This window comes from Nuphar pumila, chromosome 14 (assembly GCF_984573655.1).
Source record: "Nuphar pumila chromosome 14, dmNupPumi1.hap1.1, whole genome shotgun sequence".
NCBI lineage: Eukaryota > Viridiplantae > Streptophyta > Magnoliopsida > Nymphaeales > Nymphaeaceae > Nuphar > Nuphar pumila.
Window position 1 is genome coordinate 7,653,613 of NC_143262.1, and position 16,403 is coordinate 7,670,015.

Sequence of the window (16,403 nt, forward strand, 5' to 3'; positions counted from 1 at the left end):
AAAAAAAAAAATCATGCATTAAGATGGACAATTTTCCAATCAACATTCTAGAAGGCCATAAGACCAAGGATGAGTCATGCATGACAAAGTAAAGCTTATATCAATTCCAGACTCGATCATCATTGTTGTAAAGATGACTTTGACCTCTCAAAAAGTATCACGAACTGCAGTAATCAGGTAAAGAAAACGAAGGGCAGATGTATTCAAACGCAGTTGATGACCTTGCTTTTCAAAAATAAATATGGATTAATCATCTATTAGTTATCTTTTATATACATGTGGATGTGTGGATGTTTGAGGGATGTCTTCCTCGAGAGGTCCTGCAGGTCTCTGCATGACAGCCAAAATCCTGTTACCTTCATCTGCACAAGGTTGTCACTTCGAACTTTCATCTAGAAGGCTCCTGCAGATGTACCATCGTCAAAATCTAAATTATACAAGCAATGTCAATCATTAGGGAGAAGAAGAAAAAAGTGTCACAAGAGCTGCAAATGCCACTGCTCTCACCAAAAAAAAATGAAATTGACATATAAACATACCTAAAAAATGAAATTAACATATAAACAGAGTGCCGAGGAGACGAAGCAAAAAAAAATAGAACTTTAGAAAAGAGTGATTGTGTAACTCCCCAACCATAACTTGGATCGCTTATCAGTTCCACTATAGACAAAGATCAAATGCAGAGAAGTTAATGGTAGTGCAGAAGCAAAAATGTATATTTTCACACTTTAATATGCTCCAAGTAATCTAAAATATCACACAGTCGTAACAAGCATAGTACAAGAAGCATCATCTTGGAAGCACAGAACTGTATGAATTAAAAGTTTTGCTACGGTTCCTGATAACCGGTTGCAATCAATAGTCAATTTGTTAAACATTGGGGGAATTGGCTAAATCCACTTCTTCCATGGAACTGTTCAAGTGGTAGAATTCAGACCAAAATCCAAGAAATTCCTACAAACCGACCTTAGAGAGGGGAAACAGGAAAATGATTTTGGAAGCATTGTCTTTATTTGAGTTACTACCGTTTAAAACAAATTTGGTGACTTGATGTCTATCCTTGTCCCATTCTAACTTACAAAGAATTTGTTGGAACAGTAGCATATTACTCCATGAATCTAAGGTCCAAAATAAGGAATAAACAAGTGTTTCCACTTTCTACCACCCCAGCAATTTTGTTTCACTTAAGCCCTCTTTCACAGCCACATGCAAAATTTTATTTTTGAGTTTCCCCACACCCCCTCCACAACAATTTGTTTTTTTCTAACTTTTACATCTTTGCAGCTAATGATCAACATGCTTCAATCCCCACCTGCTTACCATCAAAGTCTTATGTAGTTGGTTAGAATTTTCGGATGATCCACTCCATTAGATTTGCTTATGAGGCCAACAAACATATTATTCCCTCCACAGATATCATATTTTCCATATCCTGGAGCAACAGCAACCACGCAGATTCTATAGCTCATACTTGGTTTTGTAATTTAGGCTATGTCCTTCCTTGGTGAGACTTGTGACAAAAAGGAAAAGATTCTTCACTTTTACAAGGTAAAAGAGAAGCAATTTTTAAATATGTTCACCCACAAGAAATTGACTTAAAATACATCCAATTTCATGCCATTTTGTGATGAACTAGCATCCAGCAGTTTAATTTTCAAAGCTAAAAGACAATATTGTCATCCTCTAATGCCAAACATTCTAAAACTTAAACCAGTCTTGTGACTGAGAGTCCAACCCTCCAATCAGAAACATCATTGTCAACAACTACAGAAATCTCAGAAAAGAATACAAGAATATTACCAGATAATGCAATCTACACAAGTTCTGCAGAGAATGATTGAGAACTGAGAAGCCTCTCCAATTCATCATTTGCCTCAGCTTGTTCCCTCCATCGCTATAGATACATCAAAATGTTATAGGAAATTGTGCTATGATGCAAAGCTATAAACGGTAATGCAACTTTTGTACACATAATTCTAACAAACCTGTTCAAGATTTTCAATCTCCATGATGCGCTCTATTTGTTCTGCAATACCTTCCTGCATATCGGAAATGGGCAGATGAACTTCTTGAATACTTGAATGAATTACAAGCAGTAAGTGTTAAATAATGTAACATAATTTCATATGTAATTTCATAGTTTTAGTTTACTTTTATAGTTTAGTTAGGATTAGGTTAGTTTATTTAACTAAGTTAGGTTTCTTTTACTTTTTAGTTTCTTTTTGGACATAATAGGCTTTATGCTTTTTTGACCAAAGTCAAAAAGAATAAAGTAAAAGAGAGAGTCGTTGGACCCCCAACGGCTCTATTTAGAGCCGTTGGGAGCTCAACGACTCCCTCATTCCCTCTCTCCCTTGTATTATAAATATGGGGTGTTACCCCCTTGTAATTCATGCTTTTGTAGGGTGTGTTACCCATTCAATAAATATATTTTTCTTCTCTCTTTTGTATACCCTTTTTCGGGTATTGTTGTATGAACCCTTGTGGTTCTTGTATGTGATCCTTTTTCGGTATTTTGGTTGAAGCTATTTGAAGCTTCGTTTGGTGAGGATTCAAGAACTCGTCTTCTTACATGGTATCAGAGCTCGGTTGTAATCAAGCAACTCTTATCGGTGTATCAAGAAGCATGCCATTCAAAGGTTAGGAAGAAAAGTGACATTCTTCTCAAGTATATGTGAAGTTGTTTTCATGCAAAAGCTTGGAGGAGCACTCGTACTCACTATTCTCAGTGGAGTACATTTTTTTTCCTCTCTTCCTCTGCTCTTCTTCTTCTCTTTTCTTTGCCATTTCAAACTTAACGATTCAAACTATGTTACATGAGCTTCAATTATGAAGCACCTTATATGAGGAAAGGGGTTGTGGGGATTAGTAGATGGGATCGATTTAGAACCTAAACTAATGCTTACAAAGGTTAAGGAGAGAAGGAAATACCTCTTACAGAGGTTGAAAAAACCAAAGTCATTACCACTTATGAGAGAAAGTGAAAAGAACGGAGAATGGGACACGCCAAGATTATGTCTTGGCTCATAAGTAACGTTGACATCAAGAAATGTTCAAGCCTTGCAAAATTTGAGCATGCCAATGATGTTTGGGATTATCTTAAGAGAATGTATTCTCTTAAAGATATTGCCCATATATGCAATTTACAAAACCAAGTTTGGAATATGGTTCAAGGGGACAAAAGTATTAGAGAATCCTACAATAGTTTGTCCGAATTATGGGAAGAGTTAGCTCTTCTTGAGCCAAAGTGGCATTGTCCACAAGACATTAAACTCTGCCAAAATCAAATTAATGCGGAGCACTTTTTCAATTTATTAATGGATAAAGATCGGAATTTAAATCTACCAAGTCCATTCTTCTTCATCGAGAGAAGATTCCCTCAATAGAATACACAATAGAGGAATTGAGCATGGAGGAGAATATGCTCAATAATAGAATCATCAAGAGTGTCAGTGACTCGATTCTAGCCATATCTATACCAGGAAACCATGTACGTACATACATACCTCCAAATTATGGGAGGACAAATGATGAGAGAAATGAAAATAAGTTTCAGAAAAGAAAAGTGATTTGTTACTATTGTCGAGAACCGAGACATGTAAAAACCTTTTGTCCAAAATTGAAGAAACCATATGAAAAGAAGGTTGCTTATGTTGGACCTTCGCAAGAATCAAGTGAACCATCCATTGGAAGCATGTCCTTAACCCAATTGGTGAAAGCACTGCAACCTCTGCTCAAAGGAGTATCTTCATCCACTAGAACCGCAGTATCTTCCGTAGGCATCTCTGATCCTGGTAAATCTCTTTGGCTCCTTGATTTAGGTGTTTCATTTCACATGACACCAAACATTGATATGTTATCTCAATGTTATAACTCAAATGGATCAAATGTTTTTACTGCTGATGGAACATCTCTTGAAATCAAGAGTAGGAAATTTTGAAAAAGGTTTTCAAAACTCAAAAAGATTTTGTTCTATTTTGTAGTATATGTTTCTAGTTGATATATGTTCCTATTTTTTAGTATATTTTTCTAAAGCACATGGTTTCTCTAAACTTTTTCGCCTGGAATATTGAGTTGACAATATTAAAAAGTTTCTCAAAACACACTTTGAAATGAGTGATTTGGGTTTTCTAAAATTCTTTCTTGAAATAGAAGTTGCTTATTCTTCTAGAGGCTATTTACTAACTCAATCTAAATTTGCTCTAGATATTGTTAACAGGTCTGGTATCTCAGATGAACGTCTGGTTGACACTCTCAAAGTTGTAAATGTCAAAATGAAGATTGATGATGAAGAACCACTTGAAAATCCAACACCTTACAGACAACTTATCGGGGCACTGTCTTATCTTTCTATTACAAGACCTGACATTGTGCATGTCGTTCACACAATAAACCAATTTAAGCATGCTCCTACCACTGTACATATGGGAGCTGTGTTACGCATTATTAGATATATCAAAACTTCTATCTTTTGAGGACTTTTTTTATCTGCTTCTTCCTTTTTAGATTTAATTGATTATACTGATGCAGATTGATGAGGTGATCCCAATGATCGACACTCAACTACTGGCTTCTATGTATTTTTAGGGGAATCATTGGTCTCTTGGAGGTGCAAGAAGCAACAAAAAGTCTCTCTTTCGTCAACTGAAGCCGAGTACAGAGTAATGACCACAACTACCATGGAAGTAGTCTTGGTAAGGCGATTGCTTCATGACATGGGTATTAGGAGTACAGGAACATCACAGTTATGCTGCGACAACAAAAGTTTTATTTACATTGCCAGCAATCGAACATTCCATGAACATGCTAAGCATATCGAGATAGATTGCCACTACGTACCAGAGGAATTTCTACACGGCACCATTGATCTCCCATATGTCTTCTCTGAATATCAACTGAGAGACTTCTTTATCAAACCTCTTGTTGCTCACCGATTTCACTTTCTCTTGGACAAACTTTCGGTTGTTCAACCGTAAGTTTGAGAAGGAGTGTTAAATACAACAACAACAACTACGCCTTCATCCCAAAAGGGGGAGTGTTAAATAATGTAACATAATTTCTTATGTAATTTCATAGTTTTAGTTTACTTTTATAGTTTAGTTAGGATTAGGTTAGTTTATTTAACTAAGTTAGGTTTCTTTTACTGTTTAGTTTCTTTTTGGACATAATAGGCTTTATGCTTTTTTGACCAAAGTCAAAAAGCATAAAGTAAAAGAAAGAGTCGTTGGACCCCCAACGGCTCTAATTAGAGTCATTGGAAGCCCAACGACTCCCTCATTCCCTCTCTCCCTTGTATTATAAATATGAGGTGTTACCCCCTTGTAATTCATGCATTTGTAGGGTGTGTTACCCATTCAATAAATATATTTTTTCTTCTCTCTTTTGTATACCCTTTTTTGGGTATTGTTGTATGAACCCTTGTGGTTCTTGTGTGTGATCCTTTTTCGGTATTTTGGTTGAAACTATTTGAAGCTTCGTTTGGTGAGGATTCAAGAACTCATCTTACAGTAAGCATCTAAAACTTTATAGAGCTATTGATAGCAAATAAGTTATATAATAATACTCACAGAATTATTCACTGCTTCAGCAGCGAGAACATCAGAGTCCATCTCCACTTCAATTTCAATCATTGATGAAATCTGACCAACCAAAGCCAGAGTATCTTGAAACTGTATGATGATTGAATTTAGAAGATGATACCTCTGCTTAACAACTCACTCTTGCATAGCTATCAATCAGTTCAATTCTTGCCATGAGGGAATTCTCCAAGCTTTCACGTACCCTCCTGAGTCTACTTCGTCGTGCACTGAGGAGTGTCTTAAAAGATTGAGATTTACAAAATTAAACCAGCAAAAGGCAATCTACTTGGAATGAAGGATTACTAATTAAAAAATACTAAGCCATACTAAATTCAGATAAAGTGCTTAATGTGGCTTAGGAATTACCGATAAGAAGCCTCCCCCACTGCAATGATTTTGTTTTCCAACTGGCACATACGAGCTAACATCCAGACCTTAAGGGAAAGATGAAAACATAGCCAAACTTCAGCATCTAATATGTTACTGTAACTAATCTCACACTTATGAGAGGACTACTGTGTGGACTTCATGCAAGCATCACCACTTTATCACCACCTCAGCATTACACATGAATTAGTGAAAGCATTGCAAGTTATGCAATTTATCTACAAGAAATAGCACCTCTTTTTCTGCAGCTTGAGTCAGCTCCTTAATGCGGGCTTGTAGCAAATCATATTGAGATAAAAGTTGTTGCTTGATAGCAACTGCATCAACTGTCCTTTGAGGAAGCTGGAAAGATAGGAAAATATGAGTATCAGATAAAAGATGTGATTTGATAAGAAACAGGTTTTTTCTACCTTAGATTTGCTTTATGAAATATTGTCATCCTATGAGCTGATGAAGCATTCTTTGGAGTCAGCATAAGAATCGAAAACTGAAAACCTCACCACCATCATGCATCATGCATTATTCTCTGTTTCCATGTTTGTCAGCAGGAAAGTTAAAACTGAAGCTTTTAAACACAGTGGAAAGTCCAAGTGAACGGCTATATCACATTTATCATTGGTTGTTTAGTTCCATTGATTACTGTCCAAATAGGTGCCCATGTCAGGCCTCCTTCAATCAAATTGTGAAAACAAGAGGGCTGATTAGGCTCTGGAGGGGAAAAACCCAATGCAAATGGACCACATCCAAGAGATTGATCATAGCTTTGTTTGTTTCACTTGCCAAGGCTTACTTGTGGAGTAGGTTCAGATTACTTTCTTCATGAAGTTGAAGGTGATTGACAAGTTCCGGATATGATATCAACCTATTTTCAGAATATTGGCTACATCTGTGACCACTAGTCCTAACCAATTTAAAGTCACCTTATTGGCTTATTGTTAATACTTGAGGATAACTTTGGTGTTGGGTTTTATTTTCTGGTACAGGTTAATAAATTCTCTTATATGCCAATGGCTAGCTTATTCTTCTATTTTAACCTAAAAACCTTCCCTTATCATGAGGGCTACATTTATTCAAAATCAACTCAATGTTTCGAAATTTAATGAATGTGTCATCTTTAAATTTGAGAATGCCGGACTGTAAGTGGACATGGATGGTGATAGCATTATTAGGTTCCCACTTATGTCACAGGGATACTTCAATTTGCATTCACGTTGTGTCCTTTTATATACTATTCCTAATGGACAAGTGCACAAAAATGGCATGTTCCATGTCCTTTTGTGTGTGTCAGTGTGACATTAGTTCCCACACTAATTCTGAAAGAAAACAGAGAATATCATGAGGCTGACAAAATTATTGACGCACACACTGGTCACCTTCAACTGAAATTGTACTTGGCTTGCATAATGAAGATGAATGCAGTAATATAGTAATATAAGATTGGTGACCCTTCTTTGGAATTGATTTAGCAAGAATTGACATATAAAGCCAACATGTTGACAATGATTTATATTGGATCAAGATTACCCACTGACTATGCAGAACCAGACAAATATCCATCTTATTTTGACTGTAAATTTAACCTATCTTAGTTTGTGATGAAGCATGAAACCTTGTCACAGTTTGGGCCATCTCAAATATGTCACGTGATACAGATAGAAAGAATGACAACCATCGATATTTAAAATATTAAATATGAATTACATAAGTAAGAAAATGTAAAATTTTCAGCCAAGACCAAGAATAGTTTAGTGAAACGAAAACATTATATACATATGCATGCATTCAGATCCAGACAAGATTATACACACCTTTCTCAGCTGCGGCAAAACAATCATGTTCACAGTTGTGCCCAAAAGAAATGAACCAGCAGCAGCTATTGAAATAAATCTAGGCAGTGCAGGATCAATAATGCCTGATGCAGCATCTCCCGTAGCCAGCAAAGCAAGAAGTGGGAAAAGAACAGAAGGGTCACGAAAAAATGAGCCTCCGCCTTTTGCAGGTGCTGTTAGTAACTGTGACTCTATGCCAGTTGCATGGTTCAATAAACTTAAAGGTTCTCCAGGACTATACCCAGGAATGCCTGGAGTAAGTCTAAAAGGACCCATCTCCCGACTTGAATATGATGGTGCTGATAGAGCGATAGTTACTCTCTCCCCCTCTTGAGCAGGAAGTTCAGCTGTTTTAGTGGCAAATCTTTGAGTACGGGCAGTCCCACTAGGTGCCTGAACCTGATATACATACAAAGTCATTAAAAAATCAAGCATAAGTGACTCCACAAAAAAAATATTAATCATTGACCAGAACTGCAAAAGAGGCCACTTGAAATACAAGAGGAAAGGCAGCAATTTTGACAAGGATAATTCAGTTTGTCAGTTTACTTATGGTTAGACACCATGTAGTAACAATATTAAAGTCAGTCAGCTGTGCATCTGGAAACACTTGATTGCTTGACAATGCCAGGAATTTCACTGAAAAGATCATTTCAGAAAGTTCAACGATAAACTTCAGACTTTTTCTAAAATTCAGGTTTCCTCAGTGCTTTATGCATGGTTTGGAACTTTGGGCATATTTTTCGGACATATAAATTCAGACTAGAACCTCAGAGATGGAATGGATGCATGCCATATTACAATAAATAGCTCGGAATGATTCAGGTCAATAATTTTGTATCCTTAACAACTAATGGTTTCATTTACAAATTAATCCAAGTTAAAAATAGATACCACAATTGAGTGCACAGCAGCAGGAATGCTGTTTTTGAGTATCCGCAAGAACCTCAATCCTCTTTCCCATGCTGGAATATCCATGCTGCGATCGGCAGGAGGAGATCCTTAGAAACAGCAAATGTGCTACAATCAACATCATACGCAAAAACTATGAAAGCTATGTTTTCTGAAAATCATTCAAAAGCAATCCATAATTCCATATACAGGGTTTTTTGGTGCCTTGCTCTATACTTCTCAAAAAAAAATTAGATTTTTGGGAAAATACATGGCTTATGTTACTATGGACGTGAACTAAGGCCCTATTCCCTGAGATAAGACTATCACTAGTGAGAGCCCATCTGAATATCCTTACACTTTTCCCCTCCTAATATTTTAAACACTTGAGATATGAGATGGTTGAACTTTTACCATGGTAATATGGGGTTTTTGAGTATTAAAAGTTGAAAGGCTTCAAATCAAGAATTTGATTATGTCATTTTGGTTGCATCTTTCCCAAAATCCATGTTGAGACATTTTTGTCCGAGTAAACAAATGGCCCCTGAAAGAACTATGCCTTTCAAAATGTCTAAAATGATAGGTGCATCATGACTTCATCAAACATCAATAAGAGTTAAAAAAGGAAGGAAAGTTTTCATAAAACAGCCCTCTTACAACTTAGAAACAGCAGATACCATTCAAAATTACAGAAATGAGAGATTTTAATGAACATCTGTGAAGCCAACATTAAGGAATTTAGTTACAATTGAACAGATAGCATGTCAACTAGAAATTCCTAGTTCAACAAGGAACAGGCACAGCTTTGACGAACCAAGAGACTTGAATCTTGAGTTTAGCAAATTTATGGCTTAAGAACAACCATTCACAGACCAGAAATGACCATCCAATTTGTGATTTCTAAGCTAGAAGCCATTTAAAGAAAGGTCTAAAGACCTCTTACTCAGTCTGACTAGTTTCGCCTTTCACTTATAAATCATGAAGGTTAACCAGGAGAATCAGGTTTTGTTTCTTTTTTGCTCCTTTTCCATATAAAAATTACAAACGACAATGGAAAAATGGCTTGCATGGAAATTTTGAAATAAAAGGTGAAGGACTAGTTATCATAATACAGTGATTTTGATTAATGCAAATGCCTAAAATTAAACAGATATATACTTGAACATCATATGGCTATGATCAACATAATAGTCAAATGTGTGAGGTGTGAGACAAACCCATCATCTTCACCAATTAAATCCACACATTGTATTCACGAAATCATTGGAATTCACAACTTACTAATGCAGGAAACTGCTCTTAACTATACACTTACATTTTATACTTGACCAAAATATTCCATATATATTTGCTACGGACAATCTAACACTTGCCATTTTTTATGTTTTGCTTTTTTGGTAAATCTAACCTTACAGATGTGATCTACATGGTCCATTTAGTGGAGAATTGGTTTTTGATTTCACCAAATTCCAAAGTGCATGTGCAGGGTTTTCCAGCAATTCAAAAATCAATGGCTATAAATGCATCAAGATTTAATGACTTAAAAGTATATTTTTTTCATAGTGAAAAGTGCAATCTAAGGATCGATGCCTAACAAATCAACCATGTCGAACACATTTACAGGGTCAGGTTGAGTCAAAACAACTTGCAACTATGAGATCCTAGGTTGATTGCATGTGCAGTCAACCATGACATATATAAATATATCTGTCTATGTGAACACATTCAGAAAACATAGGAGAAGCACATGACATTATGAAATATTAGCTTTGCAACAGCTTATTAAAATTAACAAGGGTAATACCTCTCTATAACAAATGAAAGTATAGATACAGATACTGCTGCAATGCATGAAAAATTCTTAAAAAAATATTAATTGCAGACAAAATTCCAAACACTAACCTAATAGCTTCAGAGTCGATGCTCACAATATCACCAGAAAATAGCTCATATTGATAGCGGCATTTTGAGCAAGAAGCTATCTGCATGAAAGATGTTTATAATTTAAAGAGAAATACTTAAGGCAACAAAAGTGACTCTAAGATAGAGAATTCTTGATGCAGAACTTTTTCTCGTTGTAATCTAGGACCTGATCTGTTGCCATTTTTCCATTAGAGGAAGAGAAGGGGGAAAGAAAGAAAAAGCTTCAGCTATATTGTATAGGACAAAGATATTCTCCATCAATATTACAGTATGGAAGTAAATAAGCATAACGAGGTATAAAATAAAAAATACAGATTTTAATATATGAATAAACAATGGTCCTTAGGATGACTAGATACATATGCAAATGCAAATGTTTTTATTATTAACTGTGAATTATCACTTGGACACCAGTTGTGCTGCAAGTAAAGATTATCTGGCACAGTTTCAAATGAATAAAAGTGCATTGACCTTTTGATTTTTGGAAGGTATTCTAAGATAGGAAGAAAAAGACAAAATTAAAGGCATGGATAGTCAACTATATGAACATTTCTCCTTCCAGACAAAGAGGATCAACTTGTTTTCTCTTGCTATCTGATCATTACTTATTGAATAGTTAGTAGCAGTTTGTAATCTAAATCTGTCTGGGCACTTTCTGGCCTGTGATTTCTAACAATTTAATGCAGTATTCAGGAGGGAAAGAAAGGGATGACTTTCAAGGAAAGTTGATGGCCACCATTAACCACAAATACAGAAGATTCATACACTGATAAGACATCTTAAAACCTCCAAGTCACAGAGAATGGTCATTCCTGTCCATGGAATAAGTCTGAAAATGAGGGGAAAAAAAAGTTTTGGAAATAAACCATCAAATGATCAAAGAGTTTACAGTTTCATTGTGTCATATGACTCATATCCAAAGTGTTCATCTAGGATACTTGAGGCTAAGTGATATAATTGACCAGAAAGCATGTATTGATTTAATACTTAAAAGGATATTATGAGGAACAGGAAAATCATTCTATAGCATGCATTTTCCTTTTTTTACTTATCTTTTACACAAACAACTTATAAAAAATATATAACTTGAAGTACAGAGTCATGATAAAATGTAAAATCGGACATAAACAAATGATAGTGGCTCAGATCACCAAGGAAAAAATTACACTTTGGAATCTGAGAAATGCTTCATTGCATGACATAGGAAGCAGCCTAAATGCACGAACAGGAGTGCTAGAGCAAGAAATACCAAAATATACGCACTTGAGTTCCATGTTGAGGTTGTGCAACAGCAATGGCTATCATACAACTTGGGCATCTTACAACCTTTCCAAAAGGCACCTGCAAAGCCATTCGAATTCTCAGATGATATGAAGAATTTGAAAACATGGTTAGCAGCCAGAAATCCCAAAACATTGAAAATAAGAAATGTAGGCAAATTTCAATATAAAGAAATAAATCAACACTTGATAAGTTGAATGACAGTGTTACCTTCATAAGGAAAACATAAAGCAAAACAGTTGTCAAAACTACTGACGTCATGATATTAGAGTCGAAAAAGGATTTACATATTAAAAAATGTGAGCTTTCTTGAAGAACCACAAGAAGGATGAGCAGAGATAAAATTCATTTAGTACAGTTTTGTCCACTTTGATGGAAGGTTTAAAACGTTTATAAGGATCTATTCAACAGATTAGAAGTCCTTTAGCCAACACAGTGTACACCATCATATTCATTAATAGCTACCGTGGTTTCAAAAAGAAACTCCACAAAATAAATGCAGGCATTACCAAATCAAAATACAACACAAGATTAAAAAATCACCATAAAATTTTCCTAGTAACCAGCACAACATATCACACTTACCTCCTCCCCTGAGAAAACCCCAACACGGGAGACATCTGAAATTGTCTGTATTGCATCAGAGACACGCATACATACTGCCAGACCTTGAACCATACATGCATAAGTCCTAACATCAGGCCTAGGCCACCTCCAACTCTGAACCGAGGATCCTATCTCTTGCATTTCTGTTTTAGAATTACAAAATACACGTCAAATTCAAACCACTGATTTGCATTGTGTCATTATGACTTGCATCAACTCAAAATCACAAATCACAATTTACTGTTTGCGATGTTGCATTACTGCATGGTTTACAAAATTTAAGTCACTAGTCAAATAGACAATTTCATTGCGTTAGTGTTACATGTTTACTAATCAAACAACAAATTCTAATCCATAGATTGCACTGCTGACCACACAAAGCATACAACTTTCAGCATTACACAGTATACATCAAACGCAAAAGGAAAAGTACTTAATATTTCAGGATTATGAAAAGGTAAATCACCAAACATACAAAACCATTATTAATGTTAAACACTGGAATTGCCAACTAAAGTGGAAACTTACTAATCCTCATGCATGATTCACATTGCAAATGCAATTACAACAACTTACGAACAGCACTATCTTAATAAGCGGGTACCGTTTCAATTACAATATACATTGCCCACATATAATACCAGCAAAAATAATGACTCGTTTTCCAATTGCACTACCAACACAAAGCATCAATCTTTCATCATGTTTCAGAATGCCATCGTAATATCCACACACAAGATACGCTAAATCTACTACATAAAAAAGAGAGTCGATAGAAATTACAAGACCTCCTGATTGCCCGCCAGCCGGCTCGACGCTCCGGCGCATTGCCGAGAAGATGGAAATTGCGAGGTCGGTGTTGTTCCTATCCATCGCTGCTGCTAGAATAGCGCAACAATCGGAAGCGCCCACTGTCCTCCCTCCACCATTCTCGGGACGTCTCTCCGCGATGAGGCTCAACGCCTCTTCTGCGTCTCTGGCACCCGAGATCCGCCTCAGGAACTTGTCGTCTAACAAACCGGAGTCGCTGCGCTTTCTGGGCTCGGGACTTCCGGCTTCTACATTCAGTGAAGCTCTGGCATTCGAGTTTCTCGTGGAGGGAAAATGGGAGAAGAAGAAGTTGGTGTTGGTGCGACAAAAATGGTTGGTGTGAGCCCTGGAAGGGACGCTACTGCCATTGGTGGCAGTGGGCAGGGGACTCAGTAGAGAGGAGAGCCTCCCAGAGGTGCCCAAATGAAGGGCCATTTCTTTGGAGGGGTGCCCTAAGGAGGAGAAGGAGGCCTTCTGCTGCTTCTGGTTTTGGCTTTGGTTTTCCTCTTCGTATATAAAGAGATGCGATATGAATGGCTGTCTGTTTGCCAAATGGAAATTGGGATAAGTTGTGATAAAAGGAATAGTTTTTTTTTTTAAGTTACAAAAGCTGAGTAAAACCAATCAGCTATTTTAAAAAAAACCGACCTAGCATTTATCACATTTTAATCGCATCATTTATATGTAAATTATGTTCCAACCTGGTCCTCAAATCATTTAGTTGTTCTTTGTTTAATCAAACTAATTGATTACAATGCCCTCATTGTCGATTTATTTTAACAAAATCCGTAAAATGACATAAAATGAGTTGTTAGGAAAAAACAAAAATATGATTTTACCCTCAGGTGGTATTTGAAAATGTATCCAGATAAAGTAGGCAACTGAGTGTAATAAAGCAAACATTGGCAGGTTTTCAAAAATAGCTTAGGTAGGTTTTTGTAAATTACTCTAAAATTCAAACGCTAACGGCAGGCAGGGCTGTGAACGGGTTGGATATGAATTGGTTTTGGATCAATCTACATCCACATCCATCTAAGATAGTTACAGTGGATTTGGTTTCGATCATATGAAAAATACATTTAAGTCAATCTATGTCCAACTATATCAATCCACATTCAACATGTTTATATTTTTTAGAATTGTATATATATCATAACATAATCAGATATGGTCGGATATAGAGCCAGGTTGGGTTTAACTAGCATTTTCAAAAACCATATTCCATGTCCATTGGGTATTACGCCAGACATCCATATCTTACCCACATTTTTATAGGTCTTTTTTTACAAAAATAATATTTGGTTTAACAATGATTCGTATTTATACTTGAAAAAAATATAATTCGAAATTATACCTGGTTTATATTCAGTTATCCAAATTTAGACACTTGGTAACTGTGCTTCCATTCATTTAACTATGGTTAATAGTTAATAATTTAGAACTGAAACATCTTTATCCTCATTGAGTAAGCCCATTTTACCCTCATTAATCTACTCTCGAGATATATAAGGGTAAACTAACTTTCTTAAAGGTAATCATAAATTCCAATGAAAATAGCAAAGACCAACTTAAGAACTTACCACAAGGATGTTTTTTGTTAAGCATAAAATAAAGGAGGCATGCATATGAATTACCTAATCTTTTGCGTATAAATCTGGATTCTAAAAAAAAAATTGTATACGTTCTTGTAAATAACCCCTTTTCATTTGGTTGGCATGATTATACTATATCCTGGAAATGGGAATGGGTCAGACCAATCTCCTAACCTTGTCAGCCCTAAGTTCTGGGCATGGTTCTATCTGGAAACAGGTATAACCAAGTTTGAGCTGACCAAGTCCACTTTTTCTGATCCATGTTCAGGTTCTTTTTTTATTTTTTTGCTTCATAGATTGCATAGTAGGTCCAACTCACCCTACCTACAATTATCCATCTCATTTACATGAAATCCAAAACACCCAAATGTGGGCCTCACTCAAACCAATACCATGTGAATGGTGCCATTAATCATTTAGGAGTGCATTTCGATCAATTTTCATTACTTAAATGTTAAAATTTAATTGTTTGTAGCTTTCAATATGATATTCACAATGTTGATGATTAATCATGATTTGCAATTTAAACGATTAATCACGATTCAGCAAGGAGTTTGATGGTTTTTTCTGACGATTAATCATGATCTGCCGAGGAGGGTAAGCACCAAGTAACCGTCGAGAATGAGTTTTGCCACTATAGGCTGAGTCATTAGAGTCATCCTGGCAGAGTCACCGAATGGTTTCTCTGTTCAATCGGATCCCTTGACTCAAATACACGTATGGTGATTTGTGAGGTTAGAGATTCTTAGTTGTCAGATCTCTCATCCTTTTCCTATGGGAAACCAACGGGATTGAGTTTGAGCTTTGAAGAACAAAGTGACGCAGCTGGCAGTTTGCAAAGGATGAGAGCTTCTCCTAGGGTCCTCTCACCTATAATTAGGGGTGTCAACGCAGGTCGGGTTTACCCGGACCAAACCCTTTAGGGTCTGGGTATGGTGACAAATAAAAAGACCCGGGTCGAGACCCGAAGGTCTGACTAATACATGGACCCCACTATAGTTTGTGAAATTGTATACCAGACCGCCCAGCCCAGCGGCTGTCATGGTTCCCCGTCCCGCCGGAAAGACAACCGAGGTCCAGGCCTGACCCGAGTTCCAATTAAGACCCACAAAATTTCAATGTAAAAATGATAAAAAAATATTATTTTTCCGGGTATGGTCCAGGTCTGGTTCATATAGTTCTTATCGGGTCCAGGTATGGTTTCTCTTATAGTAGACCTGGGTTCAGACCCAATACCATACACAAAAATCTGGTTCTACCTGAGTCCAAACCCGACCCGTTGACATCCTTACCTGTAATACTCTTTCTTCTGTACACGTGGCAGAATGATGTGGTGAAACTTGACTTTAGAGGACCCAAGGGGTTTGGCATAGTGGGATGTGGCCTAGACCCTGTGAAGGACGGTCTAGGTTCAAATCCCATGGCATCACCCCCTGTGTAAGACAAAGCTTGGTAACTCCTTGGGGTTAAGGGGGTACGCCGGAGTTTTATGCTGACATGGGTAG

General features: G+C 36.6%; 1 protein-coding gene across 2 annotated transcripts; it reads right to left on the minus strand.

Moving 5' to 3' along the window:
* LOC149816235 (Pentatricopeptide repeat (PPR) superfamily protein) lies at nucleotides 1-13,785 on the minus strand. 2 transcript variants are annotated; one of them, XM_089986545.1, is made up of 13 exons: nucleotides 13,285-13,785; nucleotides 12,476-12,639; nucleotides 11,873-11,950; nucleotides 10,589-10,668; nucleotides 8,690-8,774; nucleotides 7,775-8,194; nucleotides 6,201-6,308; nucleotides 5,946-6,013; nucleotides 5,719-5,806; nucleotides 5,568-5,639; nucleotides 1,986-2,039; nucleotides 1,801-1,894; nucleotides 1-427 (listed from the first exon to the last, which is right to left on the minus strand). In XM_089986545.1, exons 1-12 carry the CDS (start codon nucleotides 13,739-13,741, stop codon nucleotides 1,814-1,816), a joined length of 1,755 nt encoding a protein of 584 aa, XP_089842671.1. In that variant the 5' UTR covers nucleotides 13,742-13,785; the 3' UTR covers nucleotides 1-427; nucleotides 1,801-1,813. The 2 variants fall into 2 exon arrangements, with proteins under 2 accessions (XP_089842671.1, XP_089842672.1); XM_089986546.1 differs by having other exon boundaries at nucleotides 201-403.
* Between the last annotated feature and the right edge of the window lie 2,618 nt (nucleotides 13,786-16,403).